The sequence below is a fragment of the Leuresthes tenuis genome, unplaced genomic scaffold (assembly GCF_036924035.1).
Source record: "Leuresthes tenuis unplaced genomic scaffold, fLeuTen1.0.hap1 SCAF_2, whole genome shotgun sequence".
Lineage (NCBI taxonomy): Eukaryota > Metazoa > Chordata > Actinopteri > Atheriniformes > Atherinopsidae > Leuresthes > Leuresthes tenuis.
The window spans coordinates 2,996,700-3,023,537 of NW_027325356.1; the positions used below are offsets into that span (position 1 = coordinate 2,996,700).

Consider the following 26,838-nt stretch of genomic DNA (forward strand, 5'->3'; position numbering starts at 1 on the left):
TTAAATTCTACTTCTCACAAAAACTATATGGATCAAATGGCTGCAGTCAAACTGTGTGAATATTACAGCCGCGAATGATGAAATTAAACCATTAAATGACTGAACCTGATGTATATTTGATACTAATGTTTGCAAAGTGACAAAGTCTTCTGCATTTCTGTTTGTTTAATGATCTCAAGAAAAAAAACAGCAGCCAGGGCTGATAAAATGATTCTGAGCAGCCAGCCTGAGTGTTTAGGATCAATATTCTTTTACAGACATAACCCACTTTTCTTCTTTAGCTTTTTAACAGATCATTTTCTTGTGCTATCACCCTTTGGGGGGCATCATTTTCAGAGTGATTGGCACTTGTTGGGACAAGCTTCTGAGGTCTTTGTGTTGTCTGGCCTTTCCAAAAGATGAATGTTAACACGTCATTATCCTCACAAATCATGTGAAAATCTATTTCCAGAGCACAAAGCTAAGCAAATAAAAGCAACCAATATCAACTAAATCAAGCATTATCGGATAAAACAACAGGACGGTTGATGAAACCAGAATTATCCAGGGTCCGGGCGCGTTATATGTGACCAGGGACTCTGTTCGTAGACCTCAGTGCTTTGGTGCCATGAGACTCTCAACCTTACGTTTACATTGTGCTGCCTTTCAGATCTGAGACCTCGATAAAAGTTGTCTGAGAGCTTAGATCTTTTAAGTTTTGTGAGATCCTCAAAGGTGTCAGAGATCAGTTCATTCTCCACCAATTTGCTTCTTCACAATAAGATTATTTGAGAGTATTCCTTCTTTATTGACGTCATCTATTTCCTTGTGGAAGAGGGTTTTTGGGGGGGAGTTTTTCCACAATCAGTCATGCTAAAAAAAAGAGACAACTTCCCTGGATGTGGGGAATAAAACACATCACAGGTCTTAGGGTGATGTTAGTTAGTTACATCTCCTGTCGGCGTAGCGTGACCCCTTCAGTCCTCCTGAACAGCTCATCTGTATCACCCTTCTTTGCATTTTTATAAAAAGAAGTGGCTGTGCAGCCATTACATTCCCTGTTTTCAAAGTTTCAAAGAAAACCCACAAGAGGTGGTGCCTGGTTAAATGTGGGGATGTGGGAGTGATGGAGTAGTTCTAAATCCACAGGCAGAAAGTTAATAGAGTAGAGAAAGTGCTGAGAGCCTTAGAGTTCCCCTCCGCCTGGTGCAGCAGAGACGGATGGCTTCGGTGTGTTTGGACTTTATTTCTGTTTGTTTAGCGTTTTACTGTGGATTTGTGTTCAGTGCATCATCACAGAGGGTCAACTGCACTGGATTATACCTCCGGAAAATTGAACTGGATGGTTAGTGGCCCGTGTTATTTCTGCAGCCTCCTTTGTCATAATAGAGGCAAATACTGAAATAAGTGAAGTGCGCGTGAGAGCCTCTTCAGCATAATCTGAAGTAGTGGGAGATTTTTGAGCTGCATGATCTGTTTGTGCACCATTTACTGCACACTTTTATTTTTACCCTCTCTTAAGCCAGCAGGTGTTTTGTCATTTTTCTTCAAGGAAAGAGGAACAAATGTGAGCTTCAGAATTCCCGTGAGACAGCTTGCAGAGCGCAGATCGCTTATGATCAACATGTTTCCTGTTGAAAATAGGGTTGGGATAGATTCTGGTCAAAAATAACTCCTCACTGTGGTACGATAAGCTAAAGAAATGCCATGTAGGGTGACTATATAACTGGACAGTTTCTCCCTGAAGCGCTCAGGTCCAAAAGCAGCAGCTTCAGTTTCATTCAGAGTCGTCCAGTTCTTTATGTCTTTGCTAAAAATGAACTGATGGAGGAGCGTTTTGAACATGTTGGGGTAATTAGCAACAGATCAGTGACAGGATTGGGTATAAAAAGAGCACCTCGGGGAGTAAAGGTGGGCCGAACTGTGGTGGAAAATGAATACATGCATTGCTTTAGCTCAATACGTGGCAAAGTTTTCTATGTTTCTTATAAAAGTTGTTCGTGACCTTCAGCCATTGTCTCAACTCAACAAATAACAGTGTGAGCAAACATCTTCTCACAGTGATGTGCAAGGTCTCTTCACAGGAACACTGTGTTATCTTGTGCATAAAGACCCTTTGTCTCTCATACATACATAAAAGACAACTTAGTTCTTTTACTAAGACTCACTTAAGAAATGGTTCTCAATGAAATGGTGCAGACTTTAAATATTCCAACATCTTCAGTTCATAATATCCTCAAAAGGTTAAGAGAGTCTGGAGAAACCCCCTGTGGGATATGGCTGAAAGTCTGTACTCGATGCTCGTGATCTCTGAGCCCTCAGGCTTTAAAAGCAGACATGACGATCATCTGGAAAGGCTCCATCGATGCTGAAAGGTATAAACAGCTTTAAAGCAACATCTGCTCCCATCCAGACGCGTCTTCTTCAGGGAAGGCCTTGCATATTTCAGCAGGACAAAGTCAAACCACATCCTGCATCTATTCCAGCAGCACGGCTTCGTAGTAAGAGTCCGGCTGCTGCAGACCAGATGTTTCACCACCTGAAAACACTGAAAGACAACAAAGAAGACCCAGGAATCCTCCAATCAGACAGGAACGGGACAACAATCCTCCCCCAAAGGTCCAGCAGCTGGTCTCCTCAGATCCAGATGTTTACAGATGTTGTTAAAAGATATGGGGATGCTGCACAGTGGGAAACATGGAGCTGTCCCAACTGCTTGAGCAGCTTCTCGATGCAGCCAGACTCAGAAGGTTGAAGGAATTAACAAGAAAATGTCTTGAACTGGATCAGATTCAGAATGAACAACACTGAAATGATTCTCTGAGGTTCCCGTTCAGGGAAAATGTTTGTTGCATTAGAAAATGATTGGTTGGCAAAGGTTAGTTATGGCTCATCTCAAGCTTGTGAAAGTATGCTTCAGAGTCTGAAGTGACGTTAAGTCACACCAACATCTCAAGTGACACATTGCTGTTAGCCTCAGATGGCTTTTGTGTTGATTTACACACTGAGAGATGTTTTTATCAGATTAGAGAAGGGATCGACGGTTTGTTGATGTTCTCACTCTCCGTCGTGACATCATTACAGATAAAAGGTCTGATGTTGGCCAGGTTTACTGGTGTCTGATGTGAGGTCAGCGGGAGAATTGGTGTTTCAGCTTTATCGCAAATGTGTTAAGAATGAGGAAGGCTTTTCATCATCTCCAGATCTCCTCAACTATGTCCTCGGTCCTCACTTTAATCGATAAACTCTCAGTGAAATCAGGGATTTCTCAGCTTGTACATAAAGAGTCGAGGCTCATACTCACTGACGCTCACTGAAATCACATGATACTCTGGTCTTAAAATAACACAGAGGGGAAGCGTTGTTTCCTATAAATAATTTATTTATAGGTGCAACACACAAAGAGCAGCGTGTCAAGCCCACGGTGCTCAGAGAGCTGTTTTTATTTCAAAATGACCACGACCAGAACACCTTTAGAGACGTGGGAGAGAAGACGAGGGGATGAACTTTACAGGAGACCAAAAGCTCATCGGCCAATGAGCTCTCAGTTAATGATGAATGGTGTCACCCCACCGCCCCCCAACCTGAAGCACTGATGATATCCTCAGCACCACTCCCACCTCCAGTGGTATCACACAGCAACCGTCGCCTAGCAACCGGGAAAATGTTGGGTCTCGGTGTGTACACAGTAATGATGCAGCTTTTAAGAGTAAAGCTTTGCACAGACTCAGTAGGAGGAGAGTCTGGGGTTTAGTGGTGACTGGAGGATATCGGGGGGGCAGAGTGGAGGTCACCAGCAGGGACGAGAGAACAGGGGCGTCTGAATCTGACATTAAATGTGAAAAACATTGTTTTGGCCAGACGTGCAAGTTTTTTTTACATATTACATTCTTTACAGCTGGGAGAAACTATTCCAGGAACACTTTTTTAATACTTTTCTGTTGCTGGATTACACCCTTCCTCTTTACCCTGCCAAATGTCCCATTGCCCAAAGATTAAAAAAACTCCAGGTCTCTTAAATTGCTAAACAACGTCAGAGATGTTTTGGTCAGAGCTGCACTTAAAGGGGACCTCCGGTATTTTTAAACCTGGACCTTATTTCTGGCATGAAATACGTTCATCTGCTCACTGAGAACAGTTTGGTGGAAGTCGGCGTCCTTCAGAAGATATTTAGATAACTGGAGATCCATATAACGGAGTGAACGGGGCTTAGAGGATGCAGCCTCTAAATAAGGCATTATCTGTCTTTATTGCACCAATACTTTAAGAAGAATGAATGAATGAACGTGTGCTATAGCTCTGTTAGCTCATAGCTGCTGTTATGTGGCTACTTGCAGCTATAGGAGAGCTAACGGAGGGATTTCTACACAGGCACTCTACTGGGACCACTTCATCCACACGCCCCCCTGCAGCACAGTTTATTCACTCCGTGCTCTGTGACAGTCGGCTAACTTCACACAGAGTTTGCTGCTGATAGTTTTGTGCAACATGGCAGGAGATTTACGACGACTTTGAGTAAGATGGACGTTCTTACCGGAGTGAATGAGCTGTGCTGCAGCAGCAGGCGTCGATGACGTCATCCCAGTAGCAGAGTGTGTAGAAAGCCCTCTATAAGCCCCCCGATAGCCGCCAATAACAACAACACAGCAGCTATGAGCTAACAGAGCTATAGCACACGTTCGTTCATTCATTCTTCTTAAAGTATTGGTGAAATAAAGACAGATAATGCCTTATTTAGAGGCTGCATCCTCTAAGCCCCGTTCACTCCGTTATATGGATCTCCAGTTATCTAAATATCTTCTAAAAGAAGCCGACTTTCATCAAACTGTTCTCGGTGAGCAGATGAACGTATTTCATGCCAGAAATAGGGTTTAAAAACACCGGAGTTCCCCTTTAAGAGTTAAATGTAGTTGATAATTTAGTTGAAAGTGGAGCAAGTCACAGTCAGGCAGACATTTAACCCATAACAGAGAGGAGTTAGGAACTCTCTCAGTATCAGTAAGAGAGTGAAAATTGTATGTTCTCACAGACAAATCGAAGGCAACAATTTAAGCCCAATGACAACAAAGTGTGGATGTGTCAGCAGCCGGAGGGCCGCTGTGTCAGGCAGGCTGTGACGCTGGCCCATCCACCGCTTGGATCTGTGCCAGTAGGGCAGAGTGCTGGTTAACACCACAAACTATCCATTAGTGTCCTCCTCTCCGCTGCGTGAGAGGCTTATCTGCTGCGTTGTGTTTCTGGTGTTAGGCCACTGACTGATGACGCTGTTCTGTGACTCGTCCTCGGCGAGTCGGACTCTGACACTCGGGCAGCAGATTCAACAACAGATTATTACATCCTGTCATGTTCGTGAGCTGTAAATCTTACAGTGTATTGACCCGAGTATCACGGTGGATTTCAGGAGTAGAATCTGAGACGAGTGAGTCTGAACGTGTGTTTCCAGGAAAAAGGCTGGAGATGATAAGCTGGGATGAGGCAGGCCATCACGCTACTGTGTTTGTGTGTGCGTGCCCTTACATATGCTATCGTTGTCAGTTTGATTTTCAGCTACATGATTCATCAGTCAAGACTCTTATAACAAGGACTGTGAGTCATCAGAATCACCCCTCCCTAAATCCATGGTGTCTCGATCCTTCATTTTCTTCCTCTCGTTTTGCTGTGTCTCTTTGACACACTTGAATAGATTGTCTGAATATTCCTGTATTTAATGAGCCTGCTTTGATGTACTTCAGCTTTCACACACACTTTATGTGGAGGTGACCGTATGCATGAGCGTACAGATGCACGTTTATGTTGCTCTGTGTGTGTGTGTGGTTGCACAAAGAGTGAAAAACATTATTACAGTTGTAGCTGGCCGTGGGCGGGACTTATTAGGCAGCAAGTGAACATTTTGCCCGTGAAGTGTTGGAAGCAGAAACAACAGTCAGGTGCAGGGATTTGAACAACTCTACAGAACCTACAAAAGGGGTCCAAGGAGGGAAAAGTGATGGGGGCAGCCAAGGCTTACTGATGGATGTGGAGGCCGGCCTGTGATGTCCATTCAGATAGAAAGGTGTCAGAACACGGCTGCACCTGCAATGGACATGCAAAGGCAGAAATGTGCCTAATGGAAGAAGGTGTCCTGGTCTGATGAATAAAGCAGCATTAGTGAAGTTTGTGCACCTTAAAACTATGTGCTTTTGACTCATTTTGAAGTGCAGTGATACACATTCTCACGCCTGGCGGCTGAGCTACTGCAGACTTTGGTTTCCAGCACCGTTTTCCTTTATAGTTGCTTTATTGTAACAGCATCTTTACGGGTCAGTTAAACAACTGCAGCTCATCCAGAACTCAGCTGCTCGAGTCCTCACTAAGACCAAAGAAGTGGAGCACATCAGTCCAGCTGTGAGGTCTTTCCACCGGCTGCCGGTCCATCAGAGGATAGACTTTAAAGTTCTGATGCTGGTCTATAAAGCTCTGAATGGTCCAAAATACATCAGTGACCTCCTGACCCACTATGAACCTCCCAGACCCCTCAGGTCATCTGGATCCGGTTCTTTATCAGTTCCCAGAGTCAGAACCAGACCTGGAGAAGCTGCATTCAGCTTCTATGCTCCACATGTCTGGAACAAACTCCCAGAAAGCCTCAGATCAGCTGAAACTCTCAGTATTTAAGTCCAGGTTGAAGAAGCATCTATTTTCAGCTGCATTTGAATAAGCTTGAGCTTCAAAACGGAATCATATTTTAACTCCTGATTTTATCTTTCATATATATAATCTTTTCTGATTTTATCTATTGTTCTTATTTCCTTCTTTTGTTAAAATTTTAAATCATGCTTTTTATTTCTTCTGTTTTAATGTCTCTGTGAAGCACTTTGAATCACCTTGTTGTTGAATTGTTCTATAAAATAAACTTGCCTTGCCTTTTCCTTTTTGTGGGCTTTTGATGGGGTCTTTGTGGCCTCTTCAACATGACAGGAAGTTCACGTGCATGGCTGTGCATGTGTAGCTTATAGGGATGACAGTGGTGTTACATCCCACAACTGAAAGGGGAGCCAAAAACTGTTATTTTAAGTTGTCTTTCACATTATGTGGATACCTGCCAAGCTGGAAGATGGTTTAAACATGGTTCGATGAACACAGCTGCTGTCAACAAGTCCAAGGGGGAGCTGCTCGATATCAGGCAGGTGCTGAAAATGTTGATCAGCGTATTTCTTCTGTCTCCAACCTTTTAATATTTCGTTTGTTGGGCTTGACAGTTTGTTTACTTAAAATCAAGCATGAGGTGGATTTGCCAGTGATTTGGTTTTTGAGAAATCCTCGATGTTGTTGAAGAAGATTGCCAAGCGATGCCACCCTCTACCAACGTTAATGCTGTATAATAATGCATTTATAATACAAGCGAATCTCAATAAGCATCAAAAATGTTGCTTTTTTTCCCGTAAAACTTGACAAACGGCATCTATCACATATCTTTGCCTCGGCTCTTTCTCCTTGAAGGAGGAACAGCAGCACTGGGCAAACATCTCTGCTCCATGTGAACTCAGACACACTAAATTCCTGGAGGTGTAACTTAAAGATTTGCTATATTTAAAGAGCAAAGCAACAATGTAAGCCAACAAGCATTCATGATCACGTTTGGAGTCAGTGTGCCTGGAGAGGAGGGGCTGAATCCATTCCCTGAGATAGGATGAGGTGTTTGTGGGGCTGCACCTTCAGGTTTTTGCTGTTTGTTCTGGTCTGAGCTGCTGCTGCTGCTGTAGTTTCCTAAGGTCGTGTACTGCAACTGGATCTTCTCTCCAGTTTTCTCCCAAATATTGCTGAAGCGACTCAGCGTATTTCTGGTGAGTAATAACCTCTGCTGTGTTTATTACATGTAGCTCACAGCACTGCTGTCTGACAACAAGGCTGTAGCAGGTCTCATATTGACCGGCTCAGTTCTGGCAGACCTTATAAAATGGATCAGATGTCGTCCCGAGGGGAAAGTCTGTCTGAGGCACGGGTTTATCATGACCGCTGATCATTAATCATTTCCAGTGCTGCAGTGATCCCAGCCGCCACTTAACTTAACATCTTAGATTTCACACAGAAAGTAATTGAGTAATTGTTGTGTGTTTTCTGTTTGTTCACTGATCAAATGCAACGTTTTAAAGTTTTTAAAGTAAATTCAGCCTCAAAGTTTTCAGTTTAAAGTGCTCTTTAAGTTCTCTGGAGCTGTGTCACCTGTTTCTTTATTTGCTTCCTGAAGTGAAATTAAAGCATTATTCATCTGAAAGACCTGCTTTTAATATACCGTATTTTCTGCACTATAAGGTGCACCCTCAATTATGGGATCCATTTCTGTACTTAACCCACACATAAGACTCACCTGACTATAAGACTCACCTAACTATAAGACTCACCTAACTATAAGACTCACCTGACTATAAGACTCACCTGACTATAAGGCTCACCTGATTATAAGGCTCACCTGACTATAAGGCTCACCTGACTATAAGGCTCACCTGACTATAAGGCTCACCTGACTATAAGGCTCACCTGACTATAAGACTCACCTGACTATAAGGCTCACCTGACTATAAGGCTACGTATTACCTAATGTTCTCTGATTGGTTTATTGCTGCCAGCACAGTAGTGCATGTATTACCTCTCTGTGTCAGCGGGAAATGGTCCGACGGTCAAGGACGACATCATCGGTGGTTTTTACACTTTATAAACTTATAAACTGCACATCGGTCTGCATCACCCATCTCAGACTGAAGAACAGACTCACTGGGACATGGGCAGAAGCATTAATGATGACACGATTCAATCCCTGAGTACGAGCTCGATACAATCTTCGCCCCATTCAGAGTGAATGGCTGGGATCCGCCTGGATTCACACTGAAAGCGAAGCGAACGACGGAAGTGGCCAGTTGCCATTAATTTCCAATGTACAGAGCAAAGAGGCGCGGCTAAAGTGAACGTGGTGGTGAGCGGTGAGAAAGGAGAGCGGTGAGTGATGCAGAGGGGTTTAATGCCCCAATGAATGCTCGGCGCTCCCTGCGGTAAATTCAAAATGGCGGACATATCCGTGACAGATTTTGGAATCTGGTGCACACATAAAGCGCACCGGATTATATGGCGCACGACCGTTTTTTGTGAAAATTTAAGGCTTTTAGGTGCCTTCTGGTGCGGAAAATACAGTAAACATGTAATGACGTTAATTACGACCGCAGGTTTATTTCAGCCATGATTTTAACAACATCAGCAGCAACACATTCAGCAGGATCACCAGATCAGATTTGAAATTTTACAGGGAGTTGGCTGGATTATTGCAACATGAACAGGAGCTGCTGCAGCGTCCTTTGTCCTTTGTGCATTGCTCAGTTTCTCCACATCCCATTCATTCATCTCTCTGTTTTCATGCAGGTTTGTCCTGCTTAGTTCTTGCTTTCCTTACCTTTATGTTTTTGCCACAGTCAGTTTTTTTTGTCTGCGAAACACTTTTTCATAGTTAAACCAATGTTAAAACTTCTTACAGTTTAAATAAAAGGCTCACACACATTTACATGTATCATTGGTGGAAAAATAGCTTTTTTTATCAAATTAAACTGCTGTAATGTGAGGCCCCCAAGTCTGAACACTGAATTCTAGTTAAATCAACTACAAAAAGGAGAGATTGTGATGACTCGGCATTGCGACCCATGGTCTGCTGTTCTAGGTGTTTTTGTTTCAGCGCCTGTGTGGTTAACCATCCAGGGTTGGTTTATTCCACTTCAGGTCCTCTACAGCTGCACCAATCCTGGAGCCAGCTGAGGACATTTAAACCCGGTTGTTCCTGGTGTTCAGGGGGCAGCTGGCCCCTGGTGCTCATCTCATTTGTGGCATTTGTTTGTAGGATATTGTCTGTGTCTACTTGGTAGTTGAGAGAGAACACTTTCTTTTGCTAGATCCTTCTTGATTTTAGTTGTTAAATCAGATTTGGGAATCTGAAACCCCAGTGAACAACATACCATCTACTAAATCTAACTCAAAAGAATAAATTAATTCCTGAGAACTGTGCAGCTGACCCCTGCAGTTTCAGTCCAGATTGTACAAAACGGGGATTAGTTTTAAATGTGGATAATGGCCTAGATCTCATAGAGCAGTTACAAAAAGATGCAGAATATGTAGCAGCTGGAGACCTGAGCTTTTTGTGCAGCAGGTTCTAATTAGACTCAATGATCTTCAATGATGAATTAGTCTTTTAGTAATAAGACATGATTAGACTTGTCAAGCTTCAAAGTTCTGGTGGTTTCTCTGAGAAGACGGAAGGAACTGGACACCAAAACATAGCAGAGCAGCAGACAAGGCAAAGAGGAGGTTGTCATCCTCAGAAGTGGAGCATTTAGATGTGTTTTAACACAATGTCGAGGAGGAAGGACATCAGCAATGATCTCAGAGAAGCAGCTGCTGCTGCCATCAGTCTGGGAAGGGTTATAAGGCCATTTCCAGACTATCTGGAGTTCATCATTCTACAGAGAGAAAGATTATTCACAAGTGGAAAACATTCAGGACAGCTGTCAATCTTCCCAGGAGTGGACGTCCCAGCAAGTTCACCCCAAGGTGAAAAAGCCCAGAGCTACATCTCAGACTCTACAGGCCTCAGTTAGCATGTTAAAGGTTAAAGGTCATGACAGCACAGTTAGAAAAAGACTGAACAAGGATGGCTTGTTTGGAAGGGCTGCAGGAGAAAGCCTCTTCTCTCTAAAAAGAACATGGCAGCACAGCTTAGGTTTGCAAAGCTGCATCTGAACAAAGCTCAAGACTTCTGGAACAATGTCCTTTGGACAGACCAGAGCAAAGTGGAGATGTTTGGTCCTAATGCACAGCAGCACGTTTGGAGGAAACCAAACACAGCATATCAGCACAAACACCTCATACCAGCTGTCAAGCACGGTGGTGGAGGGCTGATGATCTGGGCTGGTTCTGCAGCCACAGGACCTGGGCACCTTGCAGTCATTGAGTCCACCATGAACTCCTCTGGATACCAAAGTATTCTAGAGTCAGATGTGAGGCCATCTGTCCCACAGCTAAAGCTGGGCTGAAACTGGCTCATCAACAGGACAAAGATCCCAAACACAGCAGCAGATCTACAGCAGAATGTGGGAAAAAGGAAAGAATCAAGGTGTTGCAATGGTCCAGTCAGAGTCCAGACCTCAGCCTGACTGAAATGCTGTGGTGGGACCTTAAGAGAGCTGTGCAGAAACCAAAGCTGCAAACCTCAATGAGCTGAAGCAGCGCTGGAGAGAAGAGTGGCCGAGATTCCTCCAGAACCAGGAGAGAGACTGATAACGTCCCACAGGAAACCATCACTGCAGCTCACTGCTGCTGAAGCTGCTGGATCAGGGGTTCACTTAGTTTTACACCAACTGCAACTGCATTCAGTCTCTTTTTGTTCAATTAGTGATGACACAGTGTAACGCGTCACGTGTTCTTCACACAGTTTTCTTTTCAGTGTCTTTAAATGATTCACACTGACTGTGATGTTGGCCCATGTGTTTCCACGCTCTTCATCCTCCCTGCAGCTGAAGCTCGCTCCTCATGACTCCGGCAGGCGGTTTGTTCTGCTGCAGAAAGAATTTTAGGATGATCTGACGCCTCCTTAGTGAAGACGAGGGGATAGAGCAACAAATAGCGGTGCACATGCACACTAGCTGTGCTGAGGAGGACGCCTCGGTGCCGCTGACAGGCTGGGTTAGCAGCACAGGTCAGATTATAATTGAGTTATCAGATTAGTGGCTGACAGCGAGTTAGGCAGGAATATTCACATCAGACGAGATTGGATTGAGTGATTAGATTCAGTGCTGGCCGCGCTCAGCTAAATGGTCCGGGCGATGCTTAATGTTGTGGAACTGTTGTAATGGTTATGATAATGATAATGGCTTCTGAATAGGCCCTTCTGCTGAATGCCGGCTTTTGCACGTTATATTTGTGTCCTGCTTCCTTTGTGTGTGTGTGTGTGTGTTGGTGTGCTATTGATTAAACTGTTTATTTTCAGCCATAAAGCTGCTGGTTCGCTGTTGTTTTTCCTCCTTGTAGTTGATGGGCTGTTCGGCCGTTTATGGCTGTCAGACGTCATCTCTTTTTGTCTTCATGCGGAACAGAAAATCAACCGCTCGCTCACTCAATCTCTCAGTAAATCTCTCACATGTGTAATCCTTTTGTGTGTCAGTGCTTAATGGCCACATTCACACTGGAGTCATTGACTGTGGAAACGCATCAATACCACTAATCGTCTGCATGAAACTGATAACAGAGTCATTGATTAGCCTCCCAGAGGAGCAGTTGGACCAGTTAGTTACAGACGTATGAAGGAGCTCTATTAGGATGGATTATTTCTTTCCTCTTCTCCATTTTGTCTATATTAATGCAGTTAAAATGCAAAAATTCAAAAGATGTTTGTACTGAGACTCAAATGTCGCTTTTTGAAATAATTTAAAGGAAAAAAATACCTCATTTATCCCAAAAGGAAGTTAAACAATTAAGTGTAAGAGAGAAATAAGTAGAAAAATATAAGATTCAGTCGATGGTTTTGCCTTAAAGGTTTTCAAATGGCAACTTTTGTGTACCTGGACTATAAGCCGCTGCTTTTTCCAGGCTTTCAGCACCGCGGCTTATAATACTTTGCGGCTAATATGTGATTTTTCTTTTTTTTTAATGCCACCAAAAACATTTTGTAACATTAGACCAATAAAATTAATGAATAGTTCACAGTGGTCCAGTGAAACTGTAGATAAATCAAACACACTTACACTAAATTATTGTAAATCGGTCATTTGTAGTCAAACTAAACATGGAAAAGAAGCAAAGAAATGCAAATGATGCAGCTTTTAGATTAAAGACGATCAGTCTGAGATGAGACTTTGATGGTTTTAGTGCAGGAGGAAGATGAAGAAGGCGATCAATGACTTTTCCTGGTGGGATTCTGTCTTTTGTTTTTTTTACCAGCAGTGTTTCAGGCACTGTTCGGGAAAAAAAAAGCATCTTCAGTATTTCTTTATGTTATCATACGCATTTAATTAAAAGTTTAAAAGTCCTCACGTGTAACATCTTTCTGAGTAAATATCTCATGTTACAATGTGGACACCCGCAGCTTATAATCCGGCCTGTACAAGAAGAAAATGGATTTTCTTGTGAGGGTGTGGCTTATATTCAGGTGGGCTCTGTCGTCTGGAATCCATTTTGATCCATTTTCTCTCCTTCGAGCTCCATTTCGTTGCATTTATTTAATAAATCTGCATAAGTCTGGAAGTTAGGATCATTTAAAGTGTCGAAATGGTGTCTATTAAATGAGAAATATGTTTTAATCCAAACCTCACCAACACTTTTGTTACTTTCTTGTTGTGTTGAGGGGGTGAAATGCATATTTTAACTCTTACAGTCTTTTTTTTTGTCTTTAAGTCAACCAGGAAGAGAAAACTGTTGTCTTGTTATTACCTAAAAAATAACACAGAAGGAAGATATTTGGTCTCAAACTGGCAACCCATTGTTAAAAGCACTGAGCTTTTAATGACGTGCACATGCTTCTGGGGTTCAGTTGAGGGAGTTTCGCTGTGCTTTACCTCCTGTCACCTGTAGGGGGGGCTGGTTTAAAGGACCTATGGCTGTTGAGCTTTATCCTCACAAATATATGAAGTCATTCTGATTGTGAAGCTGCAGAAAACCTCAATGAACTCCTCAGAGTTTTTCTGTGAATTATGAATGTATTTCTATCATTCCAACGTCCCTCCAGTCTTATACGTTCACTCTAAATATAAGAGAGAAAAACACAGATCAGAGAGAGCGAAAATTTTCAAAAATGTAGGTCAGATGACATCAGAGGTACAGCTATGAACTCCTTCATGGTGTCTGAGCTCATTGAGTAAAAATTCAGCGTATTTACAAAAGAAAACATTAAGATATGAGCCGCCGAAGATAAAGACGCTCACAGCTCTTCTTCAGCAAGTCGTCACTCGTCCTCATTCTTTGTAAAGCGGCACCAGAATCATCTCTGCCACAGATCCAAATAGGCTTTGGCAGAAGAAATGATTTGCAAGTGTTTGTATATTCACGTGATTGTGTGTGTGTGTGTGTAAGTCTGTGTGAGTCCATCCTTTGTTACGTAATACAGTAAAAAGTAGATTATATAAGGCTTCATCTATAAGGGAAACGTGTGTGTCTGTGACGGTTGGAGCATGAGGTCATGCTGAAACAGCTGTCCGAGTGTTTCTTTCTAATCACTAAAATCTACATTGTCGTTGCGCCAGTGTCTGTCAGATTAAAACCCGAATTAAAAAGCTCAACGCTGGCTCTCCCCCCTCTCCGTCCCTTCGTCCCGGCCACTGTGTCGCTCCAGGCCAGCCTCACTGTCATCGCTCCATCTGACCCCTCCTCCAACTTGTCTGGAGGAGGGGAGGCGGGGCAGAGGAGATGAGAGGAGCGGTCCAGCAGGGCTCAGATTCAATTAGACGAGCAGTAATGAGATCAAAAACCATCCATGAGGGCATGCGTGTGTGTTTGGAAGTAGATGTTTGTGTGTGTTAATTTGCAAAAGCATGAATCTGATAGCAGCATGGGGGTGGATCCGGGCTATATCACAATATGAACTGTATGCAGCCTGCTGGTGAGTGTGACCTCTGCGAGGAAACACACACATACCCTTTAATTAGAGCCGCCGTCACCAGAAAAAAGACAAAATAAAGCCGCTTTGTCCGATTGTCTTTGAAGTCTTCGTGTGAGGGCAGCAGCCGTGGATCTCCATCATGGATACGGCAGTGATGAAGATTAGCGGAAGCTCACGGCGAGCGCTAACACCTCAGCCTCGGCTCATTTGCATTTCTAAGGCCAGTTTAAATGGAATTTTTTAGCTTTTTGATAGAAGTCGTCTTAGTGATGAAAGACTTTGTCTTCAGCATGAAAGTAAGAAAAAATCTCATTTTAGAGATTCAACTGTTACTCGCGACCTTTGACCCTGACAAAGAACTTTCATAATGACAGGATATGCGGCAGAGCCTCAGACATCATTGGCCAGTATTGCAGGCCTATCACAGATCTGTTGTATCAGCTTAATCATTCTGCCGTAAACACTGGGGGGGGGGCATTGGGCCTTTTTTTTACTCCTCGAGATCCAGAAGAATTAAGAGAGATTAAGAGATTAAGAAGAATGAATGAATGAACGTGTGCTATAGCTCTGTTAGCTCATAGCTGCTGTTATGTGGCTACTTGCAGCTATAGGAGAGCTAACGGAGGGATTTCTACACAGGCACTCTACTGGGACCACTTCATCCACACGCCCCCCTGCAGCACAGCTCATTCACTCCGTGCTCTGTGACAGTCGGCTAACTTCACACAGAGTTTGCTGCTGATAGTTTTGTGCAACATGGCAGGATATTTATCAGATTTTGACGACGTGAACGATGACTTTGAGTAAGATGGACGTTCTTACCTAATTGAAATCCCTCTATAAGCCCTCCGATAGTCGCCAATAACAACAACACAGCAGCTATGAGCTAACAGAGCTATAGCACACGTTCATTCATTCATTCTTCTTAAAGTATTGGTGAAATAAAGACAGATGATGCCTTATTTAGAGGCTGCATCGTGTAAGCCCCGTTCACTCCGTTATATGGATCTGGAGTTATCTAAATATCTTCCGAAGGACGCCGACTTTCGCCAAAGTGTTCTCTGTGAGTAGATGAACGTATTTCATGCCAGAAATAAGGTTTAAAATTACCGGAGTTCCCCTTTAACAAAGACTTGTGTGCACCTTTAATACAAACCACAGAGGGTCAAAGAGCTGAAGCCTCCGGGGTCACATCCGTCCATAAAGAACAGGCCGTTCAGATATATTTGTGTGAATATTTTCAAACAATGTGTGAATGCCGAGTCTTTTTGAGGAGACGTCCCAAACACCCCTGCGAGCCCGTTTTCTTTGTGGCTTCCTGGTTCTTTGTTGAGTCTTTTTAGATATTTCCGTTTTGACCCTGGCTGGGTAATAAACCTTTGTTTTGTGGACTTTTGGAGCAGGTTATGAACTCCAGTGGGAAATGTTTGCATTTGGTTTCATGCATAAATTTGATGTTTTTGAGATATCCAGGTAGTTTCTATATTTACTGCGTGAGATGCTTTAAATGAGCAAAATATGTCCAAATGAATGCTTTGTTGTTGCTAAAGTAGTGACACGGAATTTTTCTGCCCTCGACTTCCTGAAGGATTTGACACCCGTTAATGGCTGAACTGTTTTCTGTGTATGTGGCAGGTAAACAAGGAGAATGTGGTGAAGGTGGGCCACAGACAGGTGGTCAACATGATCCGCCAGGGAGGCAACCGGCTCCTGATCAAGGTGGTGACAGTGAGCCGGAATCTGGACCCTGAGGACACAGCACGCAAAAAAGGTACGATGAACTGAGGGTGAAACCTGTCAGGGGTGAGAATCTGTAAACGGGGACATATCCTGGCTGACCGTGATGTTCAAACACGGGTTAGAAAACAAAGTAACGAAGAGGTGAAGGTTTGGAGCAGGAGTAAAACAGGTGGGTGGGTCAACAGCTCGACCTCCAGAGTCCGGTGTGTGAAATTATAACGTAACGTTCATACGAATCTTTTCCTTAGTGTAGAACGGAGTAAAAAGCTTCAGGTCGCCCTCCTCACCCCTCCACAGTCCCATTGGATCGGATTAAAGGCTAAATTACAATAAGACTGAGTTATTCAGCTCATGTAGACGCCTTAATCTGACTAAAATCGGATCGGATCGGGTTAAGACCCGAGATAACTCAATCCAAACGTGCACTGAACGTGCACATAGTTAGTTACATAGCTAGGTTACATAGTTAGTTATATAGTTAGTTACATAGTTAGTTACATAGTTAGGTTACATAGTAAGTTACATAGTTAGATTACATAGTTAGTTACATAGTTAGTTAGTTAGTTAGTTAGTCACATAGCTAGTTTACATAGTTAGTTACATAGTTAAATTACATAGTTAGTTACATAGTTAGTTACATAGTTAGTTACATAGTTAGGTTACATAGTTAGGTTACATAGTTAGTTAGTTAGTTAGTTAGTTAGTTAGTTAGTTAGTTAGTTAGTTAGTTACATAGTTAGGTTACATAATTAGTTACATAGTTAGTTAGTTACATAGTTAGGTTACATAGTTAGTTACATAGTTAGTTAGTTAGTTACATAGTTAGGTTACATAGTTAGTTAGTTAGTTAGTTAGTTAGTTAGTTAGTTAGTTAGTTAGTTAGTTAGTTACATAGTTAGGTTACATAATTAGTTACATAGTTAGTTAGTTACATAGTTAGGTTACATAGTTAGTTACATAGTTAGTTAGTTAGTTACATAGTTAGGTTACATGCGGGCCATCGGATCGGATTAAAGGCTAAATTACAATAAGACTGAGTTATTCAGCTCATGGAGACGCCTTAATCTGACAAGAAATCGGATCGGGTTAAGACCCCGAGATAACTCGATCCAAACGTGCACTGAACGTGCACGTAGATGACAGTGGATCGGATCGAGCGTTCTGAGCATGCTCCAGATTTTTTCCCGATATTAGAGAGACGATATTCCTGTTGTTGCCGTCAGAAAGAAAGAAACAGCGCGATGGAGAATGCGCCGTTGTGCATCTCTGTGCCATAACCAGCTCATCACAGATGGAGAGGGACGCAGCTTCATCTCGCTCTGCGTTCGCCATCTTTCTGAATGCCTGAGTTTGTTGTTGTTGGCGGTGAAGACGTCAACAGGAAGTGGCTCTATTAGCGATAGCTGAAATGGGGACAGCGCCACCTATCGTACCGGGGTATGACCTGCTTTGTGCCAGTGATTCCATTCATTCACCGCCATATATCCAAGGATAATTACCCTCAGATAAGGAGCAGAACCCAACTGTAGCTGTAATCCAGTTAATCTCATCATGTGGACCCACTGAGTTTTACCACCGTAGCCCAGAAGGGACAAACCAAGCACTGGCTTTAAAACAGGTCTTTTGCCTTTTGTCTCCAAACAGAAGAGAACAGTGAGGTGTGCATTCGGTCTGCTGCATTCTGCAAATAATAGACGTGTCACTACATCCTGAACGCTGAAGCTTTACATAGATAATGAACGAACAGCAGTTTAAACAAAGCTGTAATTAAAGGTAGCCCTCTAAGTGTTTTAAGTGTTCATTCATCTGCTTGTTTTTATTCTAATTTTCATAATTATTTAGTTATATCAACGCAATATGCCAACTGAAGACTTCTTCAAGGGTTCAAACTAACATCCAAACACCAAAAAAAATGGTTTGTAGTGGAACTGGAATTAGAATATTTAGCCTTTTTGCTTTTATAACTACGTCTGGAAGTCAGCTGATTTATTTTAATGACCCTGAAATCTGTGTTCAGCACACTGACCAAACTGTAAAAACAGCAGAACTGATTCTGGGGACGCACCAAACTGAGACGTGTTTGTTTCAGGCACTTTGGGATTGTTAAAGTTGATTTGTCATCGATAAAATCAGGCTTTATCCAGTTTGCACATTTTTCTGTGACTCGTTGAACGTATCTCCAAAATTTATATAGGTTTATAGTTGTTTAAGCATTTAGCAGACGCTTTTATCCAAAGCGACTTACAGGTAGGCAGATAGGGAAGGGGGCCTTGCCTAAGGACCCCTACTGGAGGTAATACCTTTCATGAACCCAGGCCACATGAAAGGTGGCAATCTTATCACTACACTATCCAGTCCCTAAAATGTTTCTGCATTTAGCAGACGCTTTTATCCAAAGCGACTTACAAATGAAGATATAACATTACTTCTGTCCCAACTGGGTCCCTCCGTTGGTCCCAGGATTGTCGTCTAGCAGCTCCTACACCACGCCTAAGACAATCCAAACTCTGTTCATGTGTCGCCCCACGATGGTGGAACGACCTACCGAGCGCTACCAGAACAGGGGCGTCCCTGTCTATCTTCAAGAAACTCCTGAAAACCCAGCTCTTCAGAGAGCATCTCCTATCCCAGCACTTACCTTGTACTTCCCTCCCCCCTCTATCTCTGCACTTTATCTTTCTGCACTTCCTTCTATGCCTGCACCCTATCTCTACTCTGTCCCCTCTGACAGAGTTGGACTCCTGGGTTCCTTCTATGTAGCTTATTGTTAGCTTTTTATAAAGCTGTTATATCTTCATTTGTAAGTCGCTTTGGATAAAAGCGTCTGCTGAATACAGAAACATAAACATTACAGCTAACAATGAGCTACGCAGAAGGAAACCAGCAGTCAGACCCTGTCAACAGGGACGATGCAGAGATAGAGGGAGATGCTGGGTCTTCAACAGTTTCTTAAAGGTAGACAGATTCTGCTCCAATAATTGTTTAATTTCGCACAGTTATCTGTTTGATTTGTACACAATATTAGCATCATATCAAAGTATTAGTATTGAAGCTGCTACATAAGCATCCAGGCACGGATGGGGGTTGAACCCATGATCTTTGGTTTACGAGACCAACGCCTTACCACTTGGCCACCATGCCGTTGTTAAAGAACACATGAAAGGGAATGAAACTAGTTCCTTTGCAGCACAGACGTTTTGCAGAGACCTTGCCTTTTGTTTTGAACCGACCTGCATGCCTCTGACTCTGTCCCCTGCAGCTCCTCCACCCCCGAAGCGAGCCCCCACCACGGCCCTGTCAATGCGCTCCAAGTCCATGACCTCTGAGCTGGAGGAACTCGGTAAGAGCGTCTCAGTTTGTTTTTCACACACAGCAGCTGCAGAAGGTCTGTGTCTAACAGCACATCTTTCTTTTGTGTTCCTCTTCTTATTCTCATTGATTGGTTAATCTCTCAAAAGTGGATAAAGGTAAGCGGTTAATGCGGCACAACCTTTTTGCCTGACTGCAACATTCAGCTCCTGAATGAGGCTTTTGCTCTTCGTTTTGCTTTAGTTTGACTTTAATGAAAGAAGAAAAGTGCTTTTCCTGCCCTCCTCATCTCCTGCCCTCCTTTACCATCATGCATGAAGGACTTGCATCCGAATCCCTGCACCCATGAGCTGCTGCTGCTGCTGCAAGGAGCTAATTAGAACACCGATATGATACTAGCGTGAAAGTGTCCCTTGTTTTTTGTTTAGTTATTGGTTTTATCTGTGTGTGTGTGGTGAGTAACAATTCAGAGGAGCCCCTGTGCTTTGCATTAAAAACGCTGTGTCATCCTAACACCTTCTGACACATCTGATAGTCAGCGATTCTGAGACGATAAGATCAGAGGAAAGAAGGGAGGGGAGGAAGGCTGAAAAGAGAAGGAGGAAGAATGGGAGGCGATCAGGAGAGAGGTGCTTCTCGTGACTCAGGAATAGTTTAGTTAGCAGATGTTTGCTTCGCTTCACGGTGAAATTAATGAAGCTGTGAAAAAGGCTCATCCAATTCGGCTCGATCGGGAGGTTTGGTGTCAACCAAAATGTCAAAATGTGTCCATGTAAACACTTAACCCGTGTTTTGTTTACGCGTAATGTAGCTCTGTTAGCTCATAGCTACTGTTGCTAACAGAGCAACTGGATGAAGTGGTCCCAGTAGAGTGCCTGTGTAGAAATCCCTCCGTTAGCTCTCCTATAGCCGCAAGTAGCCACATAACAGCAGCTATGAGCTAACAGAGCTATAGCACACGTTCATTCATTCATTCTTCTTAAAGTATTGGTGAAATAAAGACAGATAATGCCTTATTTAGAGGCTGCATCCTCTAAGCCCCGTTCACTCCGTTATATGGATCTCCAGTTATCTAAATATCTTCCGAAGGACGCCGACTTTCACCAAACTGTTCTCAGTGAGTAGATGAACGTATTTCATGCCAGAAATAAGGTCCAGGTTTAAAAACACCGGAGTTACCCTTTAAGAAGACAGAGGCAAACGACAGTAACTGAATCCCAAAATGAAAAATTTGAAGTGTCTGCTGATATCAAGCTATTTAAGTTCTTTAAAGAATAAAACTGTTTGTGTGTCCAATCAATCTGCTTGTTTTTTTCATCTTTTTTCTTCTATATGTAGATTTTAGAATTGGTTTGCAAATATTTCTAAAGTAGCAGCAGAAAATCAGTGTGTTTGATTGCAAAGAATCCCCAAAATAATCCCAGAGGGACTGAAATAGATAATATATGGGGTGAATAAAGACAAAGAGCGTTTTGTGCCTCCTCCGTGGATCCAACAGGTCCGTCCTAAGTTGGGTCGCGCTCCACCTTCAGTGAAATTTGCTCGTTGCTTTTCGGGTAAAAGGAGTCGTTCATCCTCCACTAAGATCGTATTTTACAAACTCGATCAAATGTAAAGGCTGCCTCTGTTGCCTGTGCTCCAACTCGTCTCCTCGTTCCTCTCTGTTCTGTCGTTTCTGGATATTCTCACGCCAAAAAACGTCCTCAGTGGTGGTTGTGACAAACAGACTCGTGAGAACAATGAGAAGTTTGATTTTCCGAGTTTTGTATTTGCAGTTGCATTTCACTCTTTACTTTAAACATCTACAGCAGAGTTTCCCAAGCCTGGTCCTGAAGGCACGCCGCCCTGCATGTTTTCCATGTTTCCCTGATTCAAATGAATGGGTCTTCATCGGCCTTCTGCAGAGCTTAAAGAGCTGACCCATTTCTTTGAATCAAGTGTGCTGGAGCGAGAAAACATGGACAACAAGCAGGGCTGTGAGCCCTGAGGACCAGGGTTGGGAACCGGGCATCTACAGCACAGTGGAAAGGTCTTGATTCACCCCTCATTTCTTTGTATTTCCACAAAAACAAGAGAAACTTTCAGCAATTTACAGTAAAAACGTGATAAATCCAGAATCTGAGGCAGAAACAGAGTTTTTTTATCAGTTCTCAGCAGCTTTAAAGTGAATATCTGGTCTGAGCTCCTTTATTCTCCAACTCAGCCTGAACCCTCTGAGACAAGCTTTCTGTCATTTCTTTAAGGAGTCTTCAGGAATAGTTCTCCAGGCTTCTTGAAGGACATCCCAAAGCTCTTCTTTGGATGTGGGCTGCCTTTTGTTCCGTTCTCTGTCAGATGATCCCACACTGGTCCGGAGTCCAAAGAAAAACTCTGAGAGACCTTCAGAAAGCCTGAAGAACTCGTGCTCAATACCACTTTAAAAAGTTGATAGAAAGTCCTGCTGCTTGGAAGCAAAATAAGAGAAATGAGGAGTGGATGAAGACTTTTGCTCCACACTTTATCATAACGAGTCGGAAACGCTTCGGTTTCCTCACATGTGAATGTTAACTATGGGATGCTGCAGGAGGACAAAAGTAAATGAACACTTTGTTTTTGCAAACATGAAAACAGCATCTATGATCCTGGACAGTTTGTACTCCTCTTGTGAGATGGATTGAGGTTGTTGATGTGCTCTGAACACTCAGAAATGTTTTTCTGTCACCTCTTAAGCAACTCTAAGGAAAAAGAAGGGTGGTAAGTTACTGTAGGCATGTTTAAGTCTGATCTGGTCTTTGATTTATGTCGTCCCACACCTCACCGTGATGAACTAACAGTGTTATTTTTGGTGATTTTATTTTTTTCTAAGCATTTGATTTGTCTGACTGGCTCCTTCAGACAAACCACACGGTGCTGCGCTCGTATTATAACTGCATGGTTTCCAACGTGTTTCTGATTCCAGCTGTTCTGAACGTCACTGTGATGTAAATGTTGTTGCTGCATGTTTTAATGTCGTAGTGATGTCAAACAGAAAGATGTCTTCTTTATTCAGCATCACCGTTGTGCGTCTTCTTCTTCATGAGTCAGCTCGGGGTCTGCACTGCTCACAAGCTGATTGTTAAAGGGGCAGTTCACCTAAAAGGAGGCCAGACCCAGAAACTCAACTCACCTCAAACCTAAAGAGAGCAGCTTGGATTTATTCCTGTTTATATGCATCTTAAACCAAAGCTTATTTATGTTAATCTCATTACAAGACCAAATATATTATGATTACTTTATATTCTACCTTAAAATCCACAGTTTTTGTGCATATTATCATTTTATATAGCATATTATCATTTTATATAGCATATTATTATTTTATATAGCATATTATTATTTTATATTGCATATTATTATTTTATATTGCATATTTTATGCATATTATCATTTTCTCAAACCTAAAGAGAGCAGCTTGGATTTATTCCTGTTTATATGCATCTTAAACCAAAGCTTATTTATGTTCATCTCATTACAAGACCAAATATATTATGATTACTTTATATTCTACCTTAAAATCCACAGTTTTTGTGCATATTATCATTTTATATTGCATATTATTATTTTATATTGCATATTTTATGCATATTATCATTTTAAATTATAATCCTCAATTATTTTCGATTATCTTATTATTGTTTTAGTTTTTATATATATTTTAACTCCTCATTAAGAAGATTCTATAATCCAACCCCAGAACAATAGTTCTTACTTTACATTTCCATCCATTTTCTTTACCTGCTTAATCCAACTGTTGGACCGTTATCTCAGACCATTACAAGCCCAAATATATTATGTGATTACTTTATATTCTACCTTAAAATCCCCACTTTTTGTGCATATTATCATTTTACATTATAATCCTCAATTATTTGAGATGATCTTATTATTGTGTTAGTTTTTATATATATTTTAACTCCTCATTAAGAAGATTCTATAATCCAACACCAGAACATTAGTTCTTACTTTACATTTCAATCGGTCCATTTTCTTTACCTGTTTAATCCAACTCTTGGACCGTTATCTCAGACCATTACAAGACCAAATATATTATGTGATTACTTCATATTCTACCTTAAATATTATCATTTTACATTATAGTCCTCAATTATTTTAGACGATCTTATTATTGTTTTAGTTTTTAAAACATTCATTAAGAAGATTCTATAATCCAACCCCACTTTACATTTCCATCCGCTTAATCCAACTGTTGGGTTGCGGGGGGGTGGAGCCTATCCCAGCTGTCATTGGACGAGAGGCAGGGTACACCTGGACAGGTTGCCAGTCCATCACAGGGCCACACAGAGACAAACAACCACAAACACACTCACAGGGACAATTTTAGAGACGTAAATTAACCTGGACGGCGGGAGGAAGCCAGAGTAGCTGGAGGGATCCAGCTGGGAGTTGAACCTGGAACCCTCTCGCTGTGAGGTGATGGTGCTGATCACCACACCACATGCAGCCCTGCTTCACATTTATCAAAAAGAAATAACCGGTAAATTATAATTTCCTCGTTCACAACACGAGACGTAACTTTAATCACTTTTTTGTGCTCAGTATCTGCAGATTTTAAGCAAACGTTTTCTATTTTTACTTCAGCGTATGTGAGCAGTACACATACGTCTCTCAGTGCCTTTATTTTTTAAAGAACACTAATAGATTTAGTTCATTTTTATTTGATATGTGACGTTTGCGGCTACTAACAGAGCAGGATGAGGCGGGGGCAGATTGGCATATTCTTAGAGCCCCACTCACTGAACAAAGGTGAGAACATTAAAGCCATTTATTAGGTAAAACTTCCTCAGGAATATAGATTAGCATTTTAGGGGATTAATAAACGTTTGAGCGGGACTTTGAATGATAAGGGACAGCTCTGATTAAATAGTGTTCACACTGTTGATGGAGCAGAGATCAGTTGTGTCAGCATAAATCAGTGAAACCCCAACTTTTATCAGCTGCTGTTGATAAAGATCACTCTGACTTCATGAGGAATTCCAAAGCATTTGACTGATCGTGTGTTTGTGCATGTTAGCCACAGTTTCAGTAAGTCCGTGTCGGTTTCATCCTTTCTTTTCCACGTGTCATCGTAGGCTTTTCTCTGTGTGTTTCTTCTGTGTGTTTTCCTGTGAGGAGGAGGTTTATTCCAGGAAATGTTTCACTCACAGATAGGTTTCCAGGGCAACCGGGCTGCATGTTGTGCGATATGCTGCGTCTTCAGTCCAACTGGGAGGCAGATCGGCCAGAAAGAGGAAATGTGCATCTTTCTGCTGTTTTGTGTGTCCTTCTTACTGTAGTTAAGGTCATTGATGGTCTTTCCTCCCCTCTCCTCTCCTCTGTGTGTAGATGCGCAGAAGAAGAGGATTGTTTTCCAAGTCACTCTAAGTAATCACTACCTTAATGCATGGAAGCTTTCTACATCCTACTCAGAGGTAGCCAGGGAGGTGACACAGTGAGAGGACAGATCAGGGCTAGCATGTAGCTTCCCTGAGCTAAAACCCTTTCGGTGGACTCTATCAGAGGGTATCATCACACACCAGTGGGAAGTTCAGATCTGCCAAATTTGCCGTTCCCATGTTGCAGGCTCAAAAAAAGAAAAGAAAAAAAGATAATGGCAAACTTGACAGACTCCACATTCATTGCTTGTTTTACATTTACCGAGGGAGTAACTCTGAGACTTGGATGATGCTTCTGAGTCGGCTGTTTGGAAAAAGCTTGCACGGCTTCCAGGGCTGGACACATTTCATCAAAGTCTTCATGCCCTCCCCTCCCTGCTCTTTAAAGAATTACGTTTCAATGTTTTCTGTCTTACTTTCATCTGCAGTTCAGTGTGGAAGCACATGGGAGGGCCGCTGTGAATGATTAGCTTGTGTTTGACCCATCAGGGCCTCACTGCGACTTTGCTAGTTCAGTCCTGCCGCCGTGGTGTCGACGCTCGTGGATTACAGCTCGCTTTGTCTTGCAGATAAAGTCGAGGAGATGACGCACGCCCAGAAGGCCTCACCTGTGGACATGAAGATCGCCACGATCAAACCTCGTCCATCCAGTCGCTGTTTGGTGACGCCCACAGATATGAATGTAAGGAGACACTTTGGTTTCGCAGTCAAGGTTGATATTTAGTGACTTTTTAGGGGTCCGAGTAGTGACCCTGAAGCAAGTTGTACTGCTTCTATTGACATAATGATAGTTGAACAGTGAAATATGAAGCTGCATGACACCGATCACGACTCTGAGTTAAAAACTTCAGGCATTTCACCCGCGTAAAATATTCATTTTTGGCCTCTGAAGCCATCTTCATTTGTGTTCAGACTTTTTCTCCATTTCATTTGCACACAACTTTGTGTCTTTCCAAATGTTGATGCTTAAAAAGAAAGCACTTGGACTCCTAATTCTCGGTTCTTGAGGGGGTTCCACCTCTCAGCTGAAAGGCTTCTTCACCTCTGACTGCCTGGTGGGGAGGTTTAGGTTTTTAAGCTGCTGTTGGGACATTTTCACAGGTCACATGTGAGTCAATGATGATAAAATCTGCCTGCAGCTGAGCTGCATGAAGCTCCTAAACTGATACTTCAACAAGTGCATTTAGCTCTGACCCAGAACAGAAATAGAAAACCTCTTTATCTCAGACCAAATCAAAATTAAATCAGTTTTATTGCTCTCGGCTTCTGATCAGGATGCATCCTGGTCGCCTTCCTTTGGAGGTGTGCCGGCCACAACCAGCTGGGCCGAGGCCCCGAGGTCGGCCCAGGACTCGCTGGAGAGATTATGTCTCTCGATTGGCCTGGGAACGGCTCGGGGTCGCCCAGGATGAGCTGGAGGAAGTAGCAGGGACGGAGAAGTCTGGGCCTCTCTACTCAGTAAATTAGATTAAGCAGTAAAGAAAATAGATGGATGATCAAATATTCTCCATATGTGGACTAACTGATCCTCTAATCTTCCGTTTGTTTTCCTCTAAATGTAAAACTTCTTTATCACATGTTTCCTCAGCTGAGAATCATCAAGTTTTGGTTATGTGATCTCGCAGGTTAAGAGAAAATCTGACTTTAAAGGGGAACTCTGGTATTTTTAAACCTTATATCTGGCATGAAATACGTTCATCTGCTCACTGAGAACAGTTTGGTGAAAGTCGGCGTCCTTCAGAAGATATTTAGATAACTGGAGATCCATATAACGGAGAGAACGGGGCTTAGAGG

At 42.5% G+C, this 26,838-nt stretch overlaps 1 protein-coding gene and 1 non-coding gene across 2 annotated transcripts in view; one reads left to right on the plus strand and one right to left on the minus strand.

Moving 5' to 3' along the window:
• Window positions 1-26,838, plus strand: part of LOC140301431 (SH3 and multiple ankyrin repeat domains protein 2-like) — a 256,845-nt gene that overhangs the window by 209,871 nt on the left and 20,136 nt on the right. The window contains exons 18-23 of the mRNA XM_072379870.1: window positions 16,220-16,355; window positions 19,584-19,664; window positions 19,783-19,791; window positions 22,343-22,366; window positions 24,995-25,033; window positions 25,614-25,726. Of these exons, the coding sequence (XP_072235971.1) occupies window positions 16,220-16,355; window positions 19,584-19,664; window positions 19,783-19,791; window positions 22,343-22,366; window positions 24,995-25,033; window positions 25,614-25,726 (402 nt within the window). The remainder of the gene's footprint in view (window positions 1-16,219; window positions 16,356-19,583; window positions 19,665-19,782; window positions 19,792-22,342; window positions 22,367-24,994; window positions 25,034-25,613; window positions 25,727-26,838) is intronic.
• trnat-cgu (transfer RNA threonine (anticodon CGU)) lies at window positions 19,394-19,465 on the minus strand. The gene has a single exon. It is a non-coding gene; the product is annotated as a tRNA-Thr (tRNA).